This window comes from Leptopilina boulardi, unplaced genomic scaffold (assembly GCF_019393585.1).
Source record: "Leptopilina boulardi isolate dan_hultmark-lab unplaced genomic scaffold, ZJU_Lbou_2.1 LbouV2_165, whole genome shotgun sequence".
NCBI classification, from domain to species: domain Eukaryota; kingdom Metazoa; phylum Arthropoda; class Insecta; order Hymenoptera; family Figitidae; genus Leptopilina; species Leptopilina boulardi.
The window spans coordinates 3,466,856-3,488,273 of NW_026137713.1; the positions used below are offsets into that span (position 1 = coordinate 3,466,856).

Genomic DNA, 21,418 nt, shown 5'->3' on the forward strand with positions numbered 1-21,418 from the left:
ACTTTTTCTTTTTTTCGTAACACAGTGTAATTCAGTAATTAAAGAACTCAGTCACATTCCAACAAAGGAATAATAATATTAAAGTTTTGTTAATATTGTTAAAGAAAAATTTTTCGTCAAACAAAACAAAAAAAGAATATATATATATATTTTTTGTTAAGATCTAGTCAATTTGTCGTAGACTGTAATCATATTAGAAATAAATTTAGATTAAAAAATTTATTACTTCTTTTTTTTATAATTTCAGTCCTTTTGGAATTTTTAAAAAATTTTAAATAAAAATTATCAACTTTTTTTTGGAATCATAATTCACAGTAAAGTGTTTTTAAATTTTTAAATTTTTATTCAATTAAATTTAAATAATTTGAAAAATTAAACGGAATTTGTATTTTGATTTAATTTTCATTTAACCGAATTGTTATTTGACGGAATTTTCTTTTGATAAAATTATAACAATTTAATTGATTTTTCATTTAATCGAAAATTGTTGTTTTTTAATTATCTAATTTGGTTTTTAATATATCGTGGAAATTGTGTAAAAGTTTGAAATCATGAAAAAGTTAAAAAAAATTGTTGAAAATAAAAATTCCATTTTTTTAACAATTATCGAAAGTTTTTCTTTTTGTCCTAAAATGGAATTTTTTTTTTTTTTGAAAGAAAAAATATCGAATAAATCGAAAATATTTTTGTAAATTGAAATTATATATTACTATAGTAAATTTAAGGTTTGTGTAAAAGTAGCCAAATTTTCTGTATATTGGAAAAAAAAGCCGGTAAAACAAAATCATTCATCGCTGAGGGGTTTTATGGATTTTCGCGGGGTCGAAGGCGTGAGTCTGCGCCAATCATGTGTCCCAATTCACAGTTGGGTATCGCGACACTCCGCCAATGGTTGCAAACAGCGCAAAACTTGACTACTACAACACTACGTACGTGTGTATATCAACTATCTCATCTCTCTCTCTCTCTTTTGCGACTCCATACGCATTAAATATATCGTGTGTTAGTTTATAAAGAACAGTCCTTGACTTTACAAACGTTTTTCCCTAATTCCAGCAAAACTTGTTCTATTTCAGTAAAGTGACGACGTGTGAAAGAAAATAATTTTCAATTCTCGAATGCTATTTAATATCGCACATCCCTCTAGTTTAATCACTTTTTTTTTACTGGGATCAACCCTTGAAATTTGAACAATTTTTTTTGTTTTGTTTTGTTCATAGTTATAATTTTCAATTTAACGGCGTCTGATTTTGATAATTAATTTTCAAATACTCCTGATCAAATAGCTTTTGAATAATTCATTGTCATTATCATATTTGATAAAGAAAAAAAGGTGTCCAAAAAAAGTGTTGACAACGTGCGCGTGGTGAGGAAACTATATAGTTGACGTGAATACTGAAAAAGAAAGAAAGCTATTGGTTGTGTCATATTCCACGCTGTCAAAGTACGTGCACGCGATTATCATAGCGGCATCAACAAAAATCGAAATCATTGTTTTGGTTGAAGGCACATTTTGAGAACAAAGAGAAAAAAATTGTTTTCAAATAAAATTCATTTCTTTAATTAAAAAAAATATCAATTATTAAATCCTTACACTGAAAAAAAGGGTTTGGTATTGAAAACCAAACGTTTGGTTGGTATTTAAGCAACCAAAATTAGAAAAAAAGGATTTTTGTTGTCCTAACTAAAGTTTGATTGGGACAACCAAAATTTTGTTGATTCAATAAAAAAAAATTTGGTTGCTTAAATACCAACCAAACGTTTGGTTGTCAATACCAAATCCTTTTTTCAGTGTAGTAAATTATTAGTAAATAATTTATTAATAAATAGTAAATAATTACTAAATTATTAGTTAATAATTTATAATTTAGTCAATAATTGAATAAAGTCGTTTAGAAGATTTGGACAATATTTTAATATAGTTTTAAATTAAGATTAATTTTTTTTTTCATTTCAACCAATAGCTTTTTCTTTTTTTCAGTTATTTGTATTTTAAATTCGCTTTTATACCAAAATTATCGTCCTCTTTTTGAATTATTAAACATGCCTTGATTTTAAATCCACTAACCTGAAACAAAAAACAAAACATTGTATTAAAAAAAACTATAAAAATTAAAAATCGAGATTATGAAAAAAATATATTATAATACACAAAAAAATACATTTTATTAACTATCTAATAACTTTGAATAAATAATAATATTAATATTATAAAATAAATTGTTTTTTTACTCTATAGTGATTGTGACTACAATCATTATTTCGAAGGGAGAGAAAAAAAATTCACATTGTGTAGAAAGAAAATCGATAAAGAATTTTTTTTATGAAAAATTAAATTACTTTTTGCATTCTTAAATGTATATCTTGAAAATAATTTATTCTTACGAAAGCATTAAGACTAAAAATATCTCTTGATCGACCACACCGACCTTCTTTATAATTTAATGATTCACAAAATATGCGAATAAAATATTTAACACGCTTTTAAACATCATCATCATCATCGTCTTTTAGTTATGTTATTTTAAAAAAAATGTATGAAAGCGAATATAAAATACTATTTACTAAAATATAAAATCAGAATTATACTGAGGAATATTTTTATTTTTGCTAATTTTTATTTAGTCATGGAGGATCCACTTTCTACCAATGGTAATATTAATGGTGAAAATGGTGCAGTTTATTTTGGTTTAAATGAAAATGAAGATGCTGATAGTACAACTCAAGCAAGTAACATCGATTCCAATGGCAGTAAGTAATTTTTTTTTTTTTAATTAATTGAAAAATTAAATCGAAATAATTAACATTTTCCAATAATTTGGTAAATAATTTTTTTCAACCCTTAAAAATTAATTATGATTTAAATTTTTTTTGCAGCTTTAAATTAAAAATTAAGTAATTATTAAGTAACTACTTTTTATCAATATTAAAATAAAGTCAATTATTAATTTACATTGTTAACGATTTTGTAAATTGAGATTCTTATACAATAGGGAAATAAATTAAATTTCAGTGTATATGTATTATGAATCAATAAAATAATGTGTGAGTAGTAAACAAAACAATAATTTTAAAATTGATTAAAGCCACAGTTTAATGGAGAAACTTTCTGTATAGAATATAAATTGAGAAAAATGAAAAATTTTCGAAAATGTTTATTGTAAATTTAATTAGTTTCTCTAAATTAAATAAAAAATAAAATAAAAAGTGCGTGAAAGTGAAGATACGAAAATTTTAATTAACAAAATTTAACTAACTTCACTTATATTGATATTTAATTTGATTCAGTTTGATCAGGTTATTAGTAAATTTCAAATAGTGAATTTCAAATTAACTATTAAAATAATAAATAATTATTAATAATATTATTGTAAATAAAAATTATAGTGAGTTTTCTTTCAAAATGCAACGAAAATTTTCAATATATTCTTCAGATTTAAATTCGGATTTGGATTCTCTAAAATCTTATGATTCACGAGGTTAGTATAAATTCTAAAACAGTTTTTTTTTAAAATTAGTAAATTTTTTTTTTTGCTATATTCAAAATTTCCTTTAACAAAAAAAAAAAAACATTTCCTCATACAATTAATGAATAAAAAATACCAAAAATAAATAATTTCTAATCTAAATTAAATTAATTAATTTAAAATTCAGGATGTAAAGATAGAAAATAAATTCTAATCTAAAGACGAGATAAAAGAAAAAAAAAAAAATAGTTATATCAATCTAAATAACGAATGGTTTAAATAGTTGCAATTTCGATGTATTCTACAATAATTTATCAAGAATTTTGGGCTTAATTAAGATGTTTCTAAACAGCTGACTGGCTTAAGTCCCATATTCACTGTCTTTAAATTCTTTTTTTTTCTCATATACAACTGACGTTGTTTTGGCAGTTGTTAAATGTGCACGTGTATTAGAATCGTGTTACGTGAATAGAAATAAGACAAACTAGATCAGACTCACGGCAGTGTCTCGAATCATCTCGTTATACGAATCAGTTATTTACTAATTTTATTTCAAATTTTTTTCTTCCTGGAAAAAAAAATATATATATATATATTTTTTTTATTTCTTCAAACATACATTTATCGATTTCTCTTCATATTGAACCTTTTAATGTGTGTCGTATCAGTGTTTTAAAAATCGATTTTACAAGCAAAGCGAACGCGAAATTGACTAGTGCTATTTTGTTCGCGTTATATTTCATATGTGACAATAATGTGTTTTTCATTATTTTTTTTTTGCGCATTAATCTAAATTATTATTTTTGAATTAACTTCTTTTTAAAATAAAAATTAAATTATTTTAAATTAAAATTTTGTTACAATCTAGGATTTTATTTATAGCTGCTTTATATTAAATGCTAAAAATATGAAATTAGTAAAGAAAAAAGAGAATAATTTCTGGCACATTAACACTTGACGTTTTGAAATCCTATACTAATTTTTTTTTTTTCTTTTTTAATTTGCACATAACTTCTCATAAAGTCCTTCACTCTGGCATTAGCACAGTGACAAGAGTCGACGTATGATTAGTACGTCAAAGAAATTTTTTCAAGTGAAACTGAATTAATTATTCTACTGGTAAAAGTGTTGAATTTTATTTTGTTTAAAGTAAAATTTAAACTAATTGAATTTAAAAAAAAAAAATAAATAAAAACAAATAGTTTTGTGAAATGTCTAGTAGAGGAGTTACTACTTCGAGGGATAGTCCTTTCATCAATATTTTGATCCCTCAAAATTTATTCATCGATCCTGATGAAGGTAAACAATAAAAAATATTCAAGTAAATTAATTAAAGTAATTTAATTAATTAAATTCAAATTAAATTATGCAAGTTCAATTTATCAAATTAAATTGCACGAAAATTCTATTAGAAGTAAATTGTGACTAAATTTATTATTATTATTATTATTATTATTATTATTATTAAATTGCGCTTTTCTCGATATTATAAATTTTGAACACTTTATAAAATAGATTTTGTCACAGCGTTACTTTTCACCTTATCTTATCATTATACTCTGTCGATACAGTAAATTTGCTCATTCAAGAGTGTTCATATATATACGTTCACTGCGACATTCTTTCATGGAATTACATTTGTCACTTGTGTAATAATTAACGATAATTTTCAGGAACAATTTTTGCATTCGTACATTTATATTCTTTACGAAAAAAACAAACATTTTATTCCTTTTCTCAAAGTATAGTCTCGATAAGATTAATTTATTTCCTAAATATCTTAATTAAAAAAAATATATAGTTTTTTAAATATTAAAAAATATTTTTAAAAAGACAACAAAAAGTACCGGGAGTTTAGTAAATAAACATTCATGGATATTAATCAGGACTTTCGTTCAAATAGTGAAAAATGTTTCACTTTTAAAAAAGGTAAATAAAAAAAAAAAAACAATTGTGCCATCAAATTTAGTTTTAAAAATTAATTTCAATTTTCTTCTACTAATTTCAATTTTCAGATTATCATAAAATTAAAACGAAAATATGAAAAATATTTTTAAATCATTTGTAGAAAAATTCCTGTTGATTAAAGAAAAAAAATTTTTTTTTTCAAATATTTTGTGATTAAAAATATTATAATAAATATTTTTTTATAAGTATTTTTATAAAACATAAAAAATATATTTTCGATATTTTTCTTAAATTTTTGTACGATTTTTGGTCTTTTAATTTCCAATTTTTGTCATTTGCAATAAAATTTGCAATTAACGAAAAAAAAGAAGATGGAAACAACCACGAAATAATAAAAATTGAATAAATTTTAGAAAATTTAAATTTAAAACTAATTTGGAAAAAAAAATGACAAAAATAGCTCTCAATTTTCAAATATTAAAAAACAAATTATTTAAAATAATTTTCTGTTCTTTTTTCTCTTCTCGAGTCGGTTTACAGAAACGTTACTTCTTTGTTCAATAATAAACATAAATTTGAAACGACGCCAGTTATAAACATAAAAATATAACATATTTTTATTTTAAAAAATTCTTAAATATTTTCAAATATATATAAATTTAAATTAATTAATAAATTTTCAATAGAACATTTTGAACATTCATTTATCCGATTTTAATTTAGAATAATATAAAAAAATGTTGAAGCTAAAAATAAAACTAAAAATTGGAGATTATTTTTCATTAAAACAAAAAAAAAAAAAAAAAAAGTGACGAATTTGTTTTGCGAAAATTAAATTCCTTGATATACAAACAAGTTGCACAATTTTTCAATTAATACTCTCAAAAAGGTTATATTCTCGTGTCAGATTGCAATATATTTGATTTTATGTAGCAATTTATATTCTGAAAAATACTGAACGAACACTAATTCTCTATAGGAAGTCTATAGAATCTAGAAAATAGAGAAAGAAATTTTTCACCGGAATTCATTTGGTATTTTTCCACGATCCAATTTATTTGATATTCAATTTGACATAAGTATATATATGGAATGTCTCCACGTGTCTTCAATATTCTCATTTTATAACGTTTATTTTAAATTGTCCTATCTATTTTCGAATACTATTTTTTTTTATAATTATTTTTATGTAAATAATTCGACATTTCCCGTTCAAACCGTTATTCATCGCATTTATGCGAAATGCTCTATTTTTATTATAACGCGTTGAAGAAACTCGATCACATTCCTAACATCGAGTACTTTCATAATAAAAAAAAAAATTTCAATACTCTTATCATTCTGAAAATAGATTCAAATAAATAACATTATCTTTTTTCTTTTTTTTTTTTTGCTATTTATTTTACTTTTATTTATTTATTATTTATTTTATTTTTATTTATCTTAATTTTTTTTTCTTAGATTTCATTATAAAATTATTAATTTTTCACATGAGAAAACAAAAAATGGATAAAATAATGTTTTGAGAAAAACAAATAAATTTTCAAATAGCGAATATATTTACCTAGTAATTTTATATTGAATATTTTTAATGCGATTTTAAAATAGAATGCATTGTACTATTAATAAAATCATAGCTATTTTAAATATATAAACAAGTGTTTCGATATAGACAAAGAGAGTTTAAGTGGTCTATCTTCAATTAAATATTACTGAATGGCTTTGTGTTGCAATTTTTAATATAGCAAATATAACACATTTAAAATTAATAGCTACTAAATTCTAATTGAATTCATATATTAATGAGTAAAAAAACTGTTTATTTATATCATTAAAAAGAGACTAAAACAATATGCAAAATTGTGTAAAAAAAGCGCGGCATTATGAACATAACCTAAAAATTTATCTGCAAACAAAATGATTATATTTTGGAAATTTTTGATAAATTTATATTTACCTCTTTAATATCGATGAAATAATAAACTTTTTCTCCTTTGGGCAAAATATATCATAAAATTATAGAGATGATCTTTTCTATTATTCCCTTTTTGCTTTCTTCACTTCCAAAATTGATCATAACTTTTTTCTCATATAATTCAATTCTTCCTTTATCTCATATTGAAATTGATGAATTTCTGAATTCAAATAACACTTTTCACTGTATTTTGATTATTTTGGTATAAAAATCTTTGGTAAAAACGTAAAAACTTCAACAAAAGTGGTATATGGACCAGAGACACAAGACTCAATGCAAATTGTCGATCGCCATTATGATTATTGATTTTTCTATAGGCGGTAAATTGAAATTCAAAATCAAAATAGTGTTAAATTTAATTTAAATTAATAGTTTTTAATATCGAAAAGCTGTAATAAATGTATATTTTTCTTAGATTATAGTTGTTATTACTATTACTAAAACGATAAATACTATATATATATATTTAAACTTTAATTAATAGTTATTAGTTTTTCAAAATTTTGTAACGGTCGTTACTAGTACTGAATAGTCAAATGATAAACTAAATATGTATATAAAATTAAAATAAATAACAATTATATTTTATTTTTCAATTTATAAATTAAATATCAATTTGAAAATTAAGGAAAAATTATTATTCTACATTTAATTTGGTGAGAAAAAATAAATTTTTTGTCTATAGTAGTTGTTGCTATATATAGTGTATATATTTTGTTATGAAAAATGAACTTTGATATAATTATGTAAACAAACGTTTCTTGAAATAATAAATGAGATTAAATAAATAAAATAATAACGCAAAATGAATATAAGAAAGAGCGTGAGGAATAATGTATAATAAACGAATGAATTTCATAAAAAATTATCAGTGAAAAAAGGAAAAAGCAAAGAGAACCTCTGTTAATTTGTTAATGATCATCATGAACGATTAAAAGAATATGTAAACATGGAATTACAAAACTTGTTCATGAAAAACATCTTATTTTTATGTGTGTTTACAAGTGCGTGAATGTGGCCTTGATTATTCATGAAACATTTATGAGAGTGCCAACTGCATACACGAGAATACAAGTCAGTAATTTTTGTACTTGCAAAGAGGATGGTCAGTGCCCTTTAAATATCGTGTATTTTTTTCATTTAAATCAGTGTCTTCTTTTTTTTTGTTACTGTGAAAGTCCTATAGTTCTATTATAAATACTTTTATTTATTATTATATAAACTTTATGAATATTTTTATTACAGTTTAGTATGAAAATCGGTGAAAATCTAACTGTCAATATATAATTTAGAGGTTAGAAATATTTCCTTTGTTGTGCGGAAAAATGAGTTGTATTGTTTGATACATTTTTTCAATATTGGTCGAAAAAAGTTATCTCTGTTTTTATTTCTTAGTAAAATAGTTGTTTCTTTTTTTGTTGTTTAAAAATTTTTTTTTGACAATCAAAAAGTTTATAAATAAATTTTTATACTTTTTTTTTTGCTGAATATGTGTCACAAGTAGTTTTATGTGATTCACGTATTTTATATACTTATTATTCTCATGAAATTTACTCATCCTCTTGTTTACAATTATATTGCTTTACGTGCAAAGCTTCAAAAAGTATATCTTGTGTCATAATCAAATCATAACTTTTCTATTATAAAGTTTCTCGAATTCAATTGAATTAAATTATAAAGAAATTATATTATTTTCTTATTGTATAAATTAAAATTACAAAATTTTACACTAGTAAATTTATTTTTTAAACGAAACACCAATTTCCGTGTGAATTTATTTAATTTCCATAATTAGCATTATGGTATTGGAACGGGAAAGGGAATTTTTTAAAGCCGATTCATCCAGCATTGTAGAATGGTTGCAGAAGAGTGGTCAATTAAAAGCTGAGGGTAAAATTTAAAATAAAAAAAATACAATTTAATTAATATAAAAATATTAATTACGTTTTATTTATTAAGAATAAAAAGTATGTGTTAATAATAATTCTGATAATTTTTTTTTTTTTCGATTTACAGGAAGTGAAAGTCCGGTATTTGGTAATGAAGGTGGATCTGGAAGATTAGCACCTCATGAATTACCAAATGAAATTTCTGCACCATATGAAGTACCACAATTTCCCATTGAGCAAATTGAGAAAAAACTTCTTATTCAACGTCAACTTACAGTAAAGTAAGATTTTTTTTTTCTTAAAGAAACAGTGAAAAAATCCTTATATATGTCGTTTATCTTTCACATGAAGGATAGTTTAAAAAAAACAGTTTTTCTTAAAGAAAATGTGACGAGAAAAAGAGAGCGCTTTTTAAAATATCTTTTCATCGTTCTTTTCAAGCTTAAAAAAAAAAAAGATTATTTTTTTCTTTTCATCTTGAAAAAAGTAGGGACTTGATAATTGCTTATTTTAAATTGTACTCACACCAAATTGTATATATCTTCTATTTTCAATTCCAGCATATTTCTTCAGTGTAAATTAAATCCTTCACACTTTTATTAGAAATTCTTAAACCTAAGAATACTTTATGGATCAATAATGTTCCGCAGTACAACTCACGTTTCTTGATGTAACGCCCTAAACTAATTTAATAAAAAAAAAAATTGCAATATCGAATATTTTTCATATTAATAGGAATATTAATTTTTCATTATCAATTATTGTATATTGATTGCTTACTTAATTATTTTCTTCTTCTTCTTCTTCTTCTTATTTTTGAAAACTGTTTCTTGAATTAGATTCATATTGATTTATAATTAATTATTAATGTCGAAGTATGTCTAATTAGAATTCATTAATTATTTTAATTTCCACTTAGAATAATAATTATTGAGTGTAAAAAAGTTGGTTATCAATTAATACACTATATATATATATATATATATATATATATATATATATATATATATATATATATATATATATATATATAGTTGTGTATAGTAGGGGTTGCAACAAACGTAGGGCATCTCAGTCTTTGCGCGTCTGTCGAGTTGAGTGCAATGTTTTCGTTCTGCTAACCACCCTCTTGGCATTTAAAAATTGTTTTTCATTAAACAAAAAAAAAAAAGTTTTTTATGATTTGTAAATTTCAATTTAGTGGTAATTTCAAATTTTTGAATTGTATTTTTATTTAGTGAGAAATTTTTTATTTTTGAAAATTTCTATTTATTTAGTTAAGTGTTTGACAATTTTTGAATATTTTCGAACACCACCTGCAGGAAAATTCCAATGATATCTGATATGTGTAGTAAAAATAAATTAACAAGTGCCTTTTATTTTATAAATTTTGTGAAAAAAAATTATTTTCAAATTGAAAAATTAATTTACAATAGAAAATTTATAGAGATTGATTAAATTTGTTTTTATTTTTTACGAATATGTTTGCCGGTGCTATTGAATCTAAACGATGGTTGAGAGACTGTAAAATACTCGTGAGGTAAAAATTTATTGAAATTAATTAATTCTTTTATCTAAAAAAAAAGGACGAATTCAATTTTTTAATTAATTTATTGAATTTAAAATTTGATTTTTTTGCTTCTTATGCTTGAAAAGGATATATTGAATTGTTGATTTTGTACATATTTACTATATATATATCTGTATTTGAGATGAGAATTTACATTGGCTGATCTCTATCTGATATATAGTATATCTGACGTCAACTCTTAATGTCTTATGCAGTTTATTTTGGAATACTTGATAGAAGATCGTTCCATGAAACTAATGCTGGCATGCGAATACTTATTATTACTGAAACCTGATAACAAAATCTTCAAAAAAAAAAAAAAAAAAAATTAATCCAAAACATTAACTCACAGTATCTTAAAGCTTAAGGATTATCATTGTTGTTTTAATTAAAATATGTCAATTATAACGGAATATGATTCTCAATATTAATTTTAATATTCTTTCCTCAAAAGAAGAGTTTTTATTTTTACTATTATAATTTATTTCCAAATTTTTTTTCATAATTTAAAAAAATATAAATTTATAAATAAATTATCATCTATTTTAAATTTGTTACATATATTGTAGATATATATATATTTCACGAGAATAGTTATAAAGTTAGTTTTTGGCAATAATTATTTCTTAATGGAAAATGTAATTAATTAAATTAATAAATGATTCTGACAAAATTTGTCAGGCTATTTATTTAATGTTGGTTGAAATACGACGAATATTTTTAATATATTATCATAGCTAGAATTTATAAACAAGATACAATATATTTATTTAAATAAATTTAAATTTTGCAGTTAGAAAATTTTCTAAATTTTTAATTAATTTTTAATCTAAATAAATTACATAACATTTTTTTTTTTTTCTATAATAAAACAATTTTGATTTCAGGGCTGCAAAGGATCTTGAGGAAAGACGCAGTCATTATGAACCATCCCTTGGACCAGGGGTGCCAGATAATAACGAACATCCTTTTACACTTGAAGAGAATGACTTTGTACCGCATTTTCAACGAGTCTCCATTTCCGGAGAGGATACTTCCGGGGTAAATTTTTTAAATAATAATAGAAAAAAATATTAATACTACATTAATTTCATATCCATATTTTTTAATATTTTATTATTAATAGAAGAATAATTTAGGAAAAATCATTTTTTTTTTTAATTATAATATTTGTTGTTTTATTTTTCCAAATTATTAATATTTATTTTTTTCTCCTCTCCATCATTTTTTTTTTATAAATGAAAATGTGCGCGTGCGAGAAAAATAATTAAGAAAGATCAAGTTGTTAGATTAGTGCTTAGATATAATGTATATCTCTTGATGATAGAGGGAAAAAAAAGAGAGAGAGAGATTCTTAAAAGTGAAGCCTGGAAAAGTCGGAAGAAACCCCTTGTTAACAACCACCTTTCATCCCTTTCGATACACGTTGCCTTGAAAGTCTCTTTAATCCTCACTCTTATAATCGACGTAGTTCACATTGACCTTGTCAGGATGATGTCAGTCAATGGAATTTTTAATTAAAAGTGCTCAAAAATATCTCTATATAAAAAAAATGAGAATTTTTCATTAATATTAATAATAAAAATAATGTTATTTATTGACAAATTTTATTATTTTTCTTTTTTATAGAATAAATTGAAATTTTTCTCTAATATAGATTCTATTTTTTGTTTAATTAATTTTATTATTAATTAATATTATTCATTATCATTTATTATTTTTTATAATTATTATCTATTAGTTAATTTTTTTTCTGTGGCAATAATAATAGTGAAATTATTTATTTCCTGTTTTAAAAAAAAAATTGTATTGCAAAAAATCAATAGCTTAAAGTTTCTTTTTGTATAATTATCAAATTAATATAGAAATTTATATTCTCATTATTCGACTTTAATAATTCTTAGAATAATTATCAGATTTAAAGATGAGATAAAATTAAATTTCCAATGCACACAATTATAAGATATGTATATTCATAAGTAGATTTAATTTAAGAAAATAATCCTTATTGTATAACTTTGATTGCATAATTTCTTCCAATCGTTATTGTGTTAAATTCATAAATTATTATATTGAAGTATTTTTTTTTATTGAAAAAAAATGAAAAATTCTATAAATAAATTATTATTATTTATTTCATCTTAAATATAAGAAATATGATTATAATCGTTTTATCCTCTTTAATTCATCATTCGCATAATATAATAAACATCCCTCTCGAAACGATGGTTCGATACAGACTTACATCATAATATGAAGACAATGAAGGTCAGAAAGATATGAATTATGACAATAGAATGTCTTAGTTAATTTTTTTTTTATTTACCAATTCCTTTTAAGTAGAGGCATTTGATATTTGATATTTTTCAAAATTTAATCGCATAATGTGTTCAATATTATCTTTAAGTTTCAAGGATTACATATTTTTTATAGATGAATTTATAAATTGCGATTTTTTGTTAATTTAAATTCATTTAAGAAAAAAAAGGCAGGAAGGAGAATAATCGTTTATAATATAATTTTTATGTTTTTTTATTAATTTGAAATAAATTTTCAGGTACCATTGGAGGATTTACATCAAGCATCGCAATTATTGGTACAAGCACTTGCAATTCGTGAGAAATATATGAATAATTCCAAACAAACATTTCCGACAATTACATCAAGATTTTTGCGAAGTGTTGATAAAAGGCCTCATTCGTCAGATGACGATTTTCAACACGATGATCGAATGGCCATTGAAGGTAATGGAAAAAATTGTAATAGTATTTTTTTAAAATATTTACAATTTAAATTTTTTTCTTTTTCTAATTTTTTTTTTTGATACGATTTCATCAATCCTGATTAATAGTTTAATTTAATTTTGTTTTATTTATTTTCTTTAAATTTCATTTTAATTGGTAATAATTTTTACCTTTATTTCTCAAGGAGTGAGTGCAACGTGTCACATTGAAGAAATCTCAGAGATTCACTCTGATGCAGATATCGACGCCGTCATCAAGAACTTGATTTTAACAGGTCCTTTTCCCTTTCCTTCCTTGTTTTTTTTTCTTTCTATAAATTAATAATTTTGTCCTTTTGTTTCTTCCTTCCTTTATTAATGATTAATTTTTGACGATTTTTATCTCTGTTTTTCAATTCTTTGTCTGTTTTGAATTTTTTCTATATGTAAAATTAATTTTATGATTACAACAAATTATTTATATTTTCTTTTTTTTTTTTAAATAGATCATCCAGTACACGTTCCAGCTTCACGTGGTGATCCATGGGAATGTGAATTTCCAGTGACAAAAAATTATAAAATTGCACCTATTAATGGAGTATTCAATTTATTTGCTAGTGATGAAGATTTAGAAAATAAAAAACCAGTTCCTTATTCATATCCCGATTTATCGACATTTGTTGGCGATATGAATATTCTTTGTGCAATGATTGCTAATGGACCATTAAAATCTTTTTGTTATCGAAGACTGAGTTATCTCTCATCGAAATTTCAATTACATGTTCTTCTCAACGAACTTAGGGAACTTGCGAGTCAAAAAGCAGTTCCTCATCGAGATTTTTATAATATTAGAAAGGTAAATTAGTTTTCTAAGGGAAATTAATTTGTTGATAATAAAAGTATTAAAGATGATTTTTATTTTATCAGGTGGATACACACATTCACGCGGCCTCTTGTATGAATCAAAAACATTTGCTACGTTTTATTAAAAAAACACTTAAAAATCATGCCGATGAAGTTGTAACGTGTTCAAAAATTGGAGAAACTATGACACTTCGAGAAGTTTTTCAATCGATGAATTTAACAACTTATGATCTCAGTGTTGATATGCTTGACGTTCATGCTGTAAGTTTTTAATTAATTTTTCATCACAGTAAAGTAAAATTTTTTATTTACAAATTTAAATACAAAAAAAAACGTACATTTATTTTTTTTTTTTTAAATAATCATTTTAAAACAAGTTTTATTTTTTCTTTTAGGATAGAAACACGTTTCACAGGTTTGATAAATTTAATGCAAAATACAATCCAATTGGTGAGAGTCGTCTTCGTGAAGTTTTTTTGAAAACGGACAATTATTTAAATGGTAAATATTTTGCGAGAATAATAAAAGAAGTGTCAAGCGATCTTGAGGAATCGAAATATCAAAATTCAGAACTTCGACTTTCAATTTATGGAAAGAGTCCCGATGAATGGGATAAATTAGCAAAATGGGCAATTCAAGGTGATGTCTATTCTGACAATGTTCGTTGGCTCATTCAAATTCCCCGATTATAGTAAGTTTTTTTTTTATTGTATTTATTATATTTTAATTGAATTTTATTAGATCCTTCATTCTAATTTTCTTTTTGTATTTTTACAGTGATATTTTTAAACTCAACAAACTTATGACAAATTTCCAAGAGATACTTAATAACATTTTCCTACCGCTTTTTGAAGCGACAAACGATCCTAATTCACATCCTGAACTTCATAAATTTCTTCAGTATGTAAGTATCGTTTTTCAAAAATTCATTAAATTGAATTTTCAAGAATAAAATTCTCTTTTTTTTGTCATTTAAATTAAATGATTATAATTTTTTTTTTTTAAATAGGTCATTGGTTTCGATTCCGTGGACGATGAGAGCAAACCGGAAAATCCTCTTTTTGACAAAGATGTATTTCCACCAGAAAAATGGGAAGATGTCGAAAATCCACCTTATGGTTACTATCAGTACTATACATACGCTAATATGACAGTTCTCAATCATTTTAGAGCGTAAGTAAATTTTTCCAAATTACATTCAACTTTTAAAACTTTTAATAAAAATATGTTAATTAATTAAAAATTAAAAATTTTTTTTTTCTAATTAAAAAAATAATTAATTTTAATGTATAAATTAATTTAGTTATTATTAATAATAATTAAATAATCCTTTCAGGGAACAAGGACTAAACACCTTTGTTTTGAGACCTCATTGTGGAGAAGCAGGTCCAATACAGCATTTAGTTTGTGGTTATATGATGGCCGAAAATATCTCACACGGTCTTTTACTTCGAAAAGTTCCAGTGTTACAATATCTTTATTATTTGGCACAAATTGGAATTGCAATGTCGCCTCTCAGTAATAATTCATTATTTCTCAATTATCATCGTAATCCACTTCCAGAATATTTGGCGCGAGGACTTTGTGTTAGTCTTTCAACTGACGATCCACTTCAATTTCATTTCACCAAGGAGCCTTTAATGGAGGAATACAGTATTGCTGCACAAGTTTGGAAATTAAGTTCATGCGATATGTGCGAACTTGCAAGAAATTCTGTTATTATGAGTGGATTTCCACACAAGGTACAAATTTTTTTTTACTTTAATTAATTATAATTTATTGATAATTATCAATAAAAATAATTAGAATTTTAATTAAAAAATTTTTCTTTTTACACAGAGCAAGCAATATTGGCTGGGTCCAAATTATACAAAAGAAGGTGTCGCAGGAAATGATATTACAAGAACAAATGTCCCCGATATTCGTGTTGCTTATCGTTATGAAACAATGGTCGATGAGCTTTCAAATATTTTCAAAGTTGTTGAAAAATTAGAAACCTTCTAGCGTTTACCTTTATCTTGTGTTTCGTCTTATATCGCCAATAGATTTGCAATTTAATTGCTTGTTTCATCGAATCTTATATAAAAACGAACACAAGAACAATTAGTGATTACTCTAAAAATTTATTTTCCCCTTTACGGCAACTTATAAGAAATTAATTTTCTCAATTCTACAAATCTCGAGTTTTTATCTCGCAAAAAAAGTAATATCGTTATATAATAAATAGTTTCTATTTTATCATGGCTGTTAAATCATGTTTATATAGGCAATAAGAAAAGTTGTTTATTATAAAAAATGTATGAAAAAAAAAAAAAACAAATGATACTTTAAAAACGAATTTATTGTAAAGAAAATTGTTTTTATCGATTGACTTCGAATGAAGATAAGATATGGCTTGACCAAATGTAGATTTCTTTTTTTTTTTCTTTTTTTTTTAGTAAACAACTAAATCCTCGAATATGATAAATTTTTTGGGCTAAAATAAATACCATTAGAAGCATAATATTAAATTAGAAGAAAAATTTTTAGCTAAGGCTTTAAAATTTTATTTTATTACATTTTTGTACATTTATACCACAATCATATAATTTTATTTCTTCATTAGGATTCATTATTATAAAAATCGTGCGATCCTAGGAGAAAGTACAGTTATTTTCTAATATTGCCAAATTGTAAAAAAAAGAATGTAAAAATATAATGATAAATATATAATTGTGCGTTTGAATATATTATAAATTTAATCATATTGGTTTTTATAATCCATAATTAATTAAAAAATTGTAACTGTTTATTTTTATTTTTTAACTGTAATTGTTAATTTATGTAACGAAATTATAAACTGTAATAATTTTTTCTGTAATTAAATATTAGAAATATTTTAATCCGATGCTTTAATAAAAAAAATTTTTTTTTCCTGTAATTCACTATTTTATTATTTATTTCCTTTCGGAAAAAAGAAAAATTCTCTGAATATTTCATTAAGTTATTTACAATTTTTTATATTTACAATTAATTTTTTTTTCTCTATTAGTAGAAAATTTTGTTACGTTATATTTAATTAAAATTGAAATGTAGCTAAATTGAAGTATTTATATTAAAATGCATTTTATCTACTTAAAAATAATTAACATTAATTTTTTCCTATACAATTAATTGTCTAAATTCTTTTGTTATTTTACTTTCTTTTCAACAGACGAAACTGTTGTTAAACCCTGTTGTATTTTTGGTAAAATTTCGGTAAAAATAATTGTTCCTATAAAAACAAGACTCGTTCCAATCCAATGATAAATGGTGAATGGATTTTTAAAATACAATATAGAAAATATAAGTGATAAAAATTTACGTAATGTTACCACCAGTGTAACTGTGAGTGAAGTACATTCTGTTGTTAAAACATAAACCGATCCAATACACATGTATCTGTTTTTGAAAAAATGAAAATGCTAAGGAAAATATCAAACAATAATTTGAATTAGTAAATTAAATTAATTTTTTTTTTAAATTTCAATTCGTATAATTTAAAAACAAAAAGTTTTAATTTCAATAATAGAAAAAAGAAATTTCTTTCTTTCTTTTTTGAAAAAAAAGGATACTGTGTCAACACATTTCCAATTAAATAGGCAACTAATTTAGGCATTTGGAATCCAATTACAGGAATTGAAATTGGTGCAGAAACTAATGCCACATTCCAATGTTGCCATATATTTGGTCCTAGTGTGAGAAAAAATGGCATTGGCAAAAGATGCTGAAATTAAACAATAAAATATTCAATTTTTATATTTAATTTTTGTTTTTAGATTTTAAAAAAAGGATAAATATACGTACAGTATAAAAAAGTGCTTCTTTAGGATGCTTTCCATATCGTTTATATAAAACTTCTTGATAAAGTCCCATTCTTGCACTAATAAAAAGTGCAACAGTCAGTAAAATAATTCCAACAGTCCACCAAAAAAAATCATCCCAAGGTGTTGTTGGTTTAACATTAACAGTTTGTGTGGATTTAATATCCTGTCCACTTACAATTGTACATAATGCAATACCAATGGAAATCATAAAAACTGACAAATATTTACTAAAAGTATAAGTTTTTTGCAGAATAATTATTCCCATTATCATATTTGCTATTAGGGAACCCTGAAAAAAAAATGAAATTATAAAATTTTTATAATTTTAATCTTTTCAAGATAATATTTAATACTCACTGCTCTAAATATCATGTGAAGTGGCATCGGTACATTAAAATCAAAGGCATAATTATTACATACACTAGAGACGAAAAACATTGTAACTAAAATTGTATAATCCTTCAATCCAATTGTTGGTTTTACCGTACCACATTTTGATGTAAATAAAAATCCCTCTATTGCTATGAATAAAAATTGAGCAAATGTGATTAGATTCCCACTTCCAGGATCTCCACTGTAAAATTATAAATAAAAAATATATTTTTCATTTGTTTTCATATAATTAAAATATCGAATTAATAAATTTATATAGAATATTAAAAAATTAAATTTTTTTGCAATTAAAAAATCTAAATTAAAAGATATTCACAATTATATAAAAATCAAAAAGAGGTCAAGGAGATAAATTTCAGAGTCATTATATTAACATGAATATCTAAATTTCATGTAATAAATTTACGTCATAAAGGAACTATTGAGGAAAGTAATAATTCATTAAAATATAAGACACTTTTTTGTAAAATATTATTCAGACTAAAAAAAAATGAATAATTTCGTCTTTATAAATAATAACAATAATAATAAAATATTAACTAAGAAGAATAATAACAATTTTATTAGTGTAAACAATTAAAATATAATTAACAATGATGACGTGTCAGTTTTCAATTATTTATATAATAATAATTATTTAATATAGAAAAAATTTTATAATTTTCTGTTTTTAAAGTAAATTTAAATAAAAGTATTTCAATTTTGCATTAAAATATAAGAAAAAATTAAATAATTCTCTATATAGTACTAATAATAAATAAAGATATAGGTTAGAAAAGTAAATAAAGATATACAATAAAAATTCTATACTCACATGACAAGAAGCTCAAGAAATATAACATTTAAACAACAGCCAACGAAAACGAGAAAAATAGCTAAGGGTGCCTTATTCATTTTGTTTTTTTTTTTAAATTTCCTAAACAAAAATAAAAATCTGATATGCCTAACCTATAACTTTAATAAAATTCAAAACATGAGAACGACACGAACACATTTAATATCTGCCACTCCTTTGAATTATTATTTTCTTCAACGTTCTTTAGAGATAAGGAATAAATTCTTTTTTTGCAATGTCATTTACGTATATAGTTTAAAAATCATACTTTAAATTACAGTTAATACCAGTGATACGAGTACAACACAAATTAAAAACAAATTGTTTTTCAATGACCTTGAACTTTTAATTCTTAGAAGGAATGAATGTTGGTAGAAGTGAAAAAGTTCAGTTTTTTTTTATCTTAGGTTGGCAGTAGTCAGAGAAACAGACACTGTTACCAATACAAAAAAATTTTTCTAAATTTCTCCAGTTTTTGTGATTTAATTCCTTTAAATTAACGTCTATTGTTTCAAATTATATAAATAATTAAATTTTCACTAAAATAAATTAATTACTTTTTATTTTTATCTTTTAAGGGGAAAAATTTCTTTAATTATATGTAAAAAAATTTAAATTTACCCACTATTAGTTTCAAAGGAAGTTCTGTAGGTGACGCTAGTCATTTTTTATCAACCAATCACAATAGATCACATGATTCCTTCTTCTTCCGGTTTTTTCGAGAAGGCGCGTAACCGCCATTGTTGAAGAAGCCATGTGAAGGGGATGAAGAGCGTTCTCAACTATTATTATCAAAAATATAGTATTAATATTGAATTTCTTCTGAAGTTTTATTGAAAATAATAAAAAGTGTTTATTGACGTTGTTAATGTTAGATAAATTTAAAGTAATTGAATAAAATAAAGTGTGAAAATATGAAGTCGAAAATTATGGATTGCTGCAAGTGTCGTTGAAAATCAGGTGAATATATCAGCATTTTTTTTCTTTTCTTTTATTATTTTTTGTGGATATTAACATTGTTGTAGTATTTAACATGTTTTTAAAATCATGAGAAGTGATATTTTGTCTTTAGATTAAATAAATTGTGAGCAGGTTTAATGGGTAAAAGATTTTCAAGGTCATGAAAAAATATTGTTGCACAGTGTCTATATTTTCAGTGAATCGGCAACAAGTGTTTAATTAATTTTTGCTTATTTTTTTTGTAATTTATTCCATTATTTATAAAGGGGTTTAATGGGGGATTAAATTTTGTTAATTATTATTATTCGGCAAGTGTATGACGATTTTCTAACCTAAAAAAAAATATGTCAAGTTTTTTTTTTTAATACAGGAATTTTTCTCCATAATTTTCAACATAACCAAATTAAAATTGACAAATATTTTCTACAAAATTACTTTAAATTTCTTTATTAATTAAAAAAAATATTCTCAATAAATATAAAATAACAAAGAGAATAAAACAGATTTTTAAAAGAATTTGTAATTATCTCCAAAAAGTTAATTTTATTTTTTACTTTTAATTGATTTTTCTATTAAATTATTTTTTGCAAATAGAAAATAAATTTTATATTTTTTATCACAATTTACATTATATTATTAATTAACAGTACATAACATAACTGTTAATGATTGAAAAAAAATTATAATTAGTTGCAATTACATTTTTAAAATTTTTCTCTAATTAATTTGTCATAATTAAAATATTCTTTTGTAATTATTTTTCGTCGGAATATTTAAACAGAAATTTTAAAGCTTATAACTTTTCGAATTTTTGTTATTTTTATTATAAATATTAAAAAAAATTAAAGTTTTTTATTTGTATTTGAAATTATAATTCTGTTCTTTTTTTTTTAGATTTTCAATTGAAAAGAGAAATCAAATTTCATTTTTGGAGGACAAAAAAGAAGAAATTACAAATCGCAGAAGAAAGGAGGAAGGACAAAGGAATAA

General features: G+C 23.1%; 2 protein-coding genes and 1 long non-coding RNA gene across 12 annotated transcripts in view; 1 reads left to right on the forward strand and 2 right to left on the reverse strand.

Moving 5' to 3' along the window:
* Positions 1-7,781, reverse strand: part of LOC127277293 (uncharacterized) — a 58,689-nt gene extending 50,908 nt beyond the window's left edge. Inside the window, exon 1 of the long non-coding RNA XR_007842351.1 lies at positions 7,333-7,781. This is a non-coding gene — a long non-coding RNA (uncharacterized LOC127277293). The remainder of the gene's footprint in view (positions 1-7,332) is intronic.
* LOC127277285 (AMP deaminase 2) lies at positions 808-17,277 on the forward strand. 10 transcript variants are annotated; one of them, XM_051298277.1, is made up of 12 exons: positions 808-929; positions 2,626-2,751; positions 9,367-9,520; positions 11,697-11,850; positions 13,367-13,553; positions 14,038-14,387; positions 14,459-14,656; positions 14,791-15,086; positions 15,173-15,299; positions 15,405-15,568; positions 15,732-16,137; positions 16,235-17,277. In XM_051298277.1, exons 1-12 carry the CDS (start codon positions 848-850, stop codon positions 16,397-16,399), a joined length of 2,409 nt encoding a protein of 802 aa, XP_051154234.1. In that variant the 5' UTR covers positions 808-847; the 3' UTR covers positions 16,400-17,277. The 10 variants fall into 10 exon arrangements, with proteins under 10 accessions (XP_051154234.1, XP_051154235.1, XP_051154242.1 ...); XM_051298278.1 differs by having other exon boundaries at positions 913-1,366; XM_051298281.1 differs by lacking the exons at positions 808-929; positions 2,626-2,751 and adding exons at positions 8,093-8,455; positions 9,146-9,240.
* A 22-nt stretch (positions 17,278-17,299) lies between these two features.
* On the reverse strand, positions 17,300-19,803 carry LOC127277289 (UDP-xylose and UDP-N-acetylglucosamine transporter). The gene is made up of 5 exons (XM_051298293.1): positions 19,448-19,803; positions 18,598-18,814; positions 18,221-18,529; positions 17,989-18,140; positions 17,300-17,815 (listed from the first exon to the last, which is right to left on the reverse strand). Exons 1-5 carry the CDS (start codon positions 19,525-19,527, stop codon positions 17,566-17,568), a joined length of 1,008 nt encoding a protein of 335 aa, XP_051154250.1. The 5' UTR covers positions 19,528-19,803; the 3' UTR covers positions 17,300-17,565.
* Between the last annotated feature and the right edge of the window lie 1,615 nt (positions 19,804-21,418).

Bases quoted from the DNA above. Each gene is read 5' to 3' on its own strand.
- LOC127277285 (XM_051298277.1), top strand. From the start codon at position 848: ATGTGTCCCAATTCACAGTTGGGTATCGCGACACTCCGCCAATGGTTG. The intron at 14,657-14,790 runs GTAAGTTTTTAA...TTTTTCTTTTAG, and splicing joins ATATGCTTGACGTTCATGCT to GATAGAAACACGTTTCACAG. The intron at 16,138-16,234 runs GTACAAATTTTT...CTTTTTACACAG, and splicing joins TGAGTGGATTTCCACACAAG to AGCAAGCAATATTGGCTGGG.
- LOC127277289 (XM_051298293.1), bottom strand. From the start codon at position 19,527: ATGAATAAGGCACCCTTAGCTATTTTTCTCGTTTTCGTTGGCTGTTGT. The intron at 18,815-19,447 runs GTGAGTATAGAA...ATAATTTTACAG, and splicing joins TTTCTTGAGCTTCTTGTCAT to TGGAGATCCTGGAAGTGGGA. The intron at 18,141-18,220 runs GTACGTATATTT...GTTTAATTTCAG, and splicing joins AAGAAGCACTTTTTTATACT to CATCTTTTGCCAATGCCATT.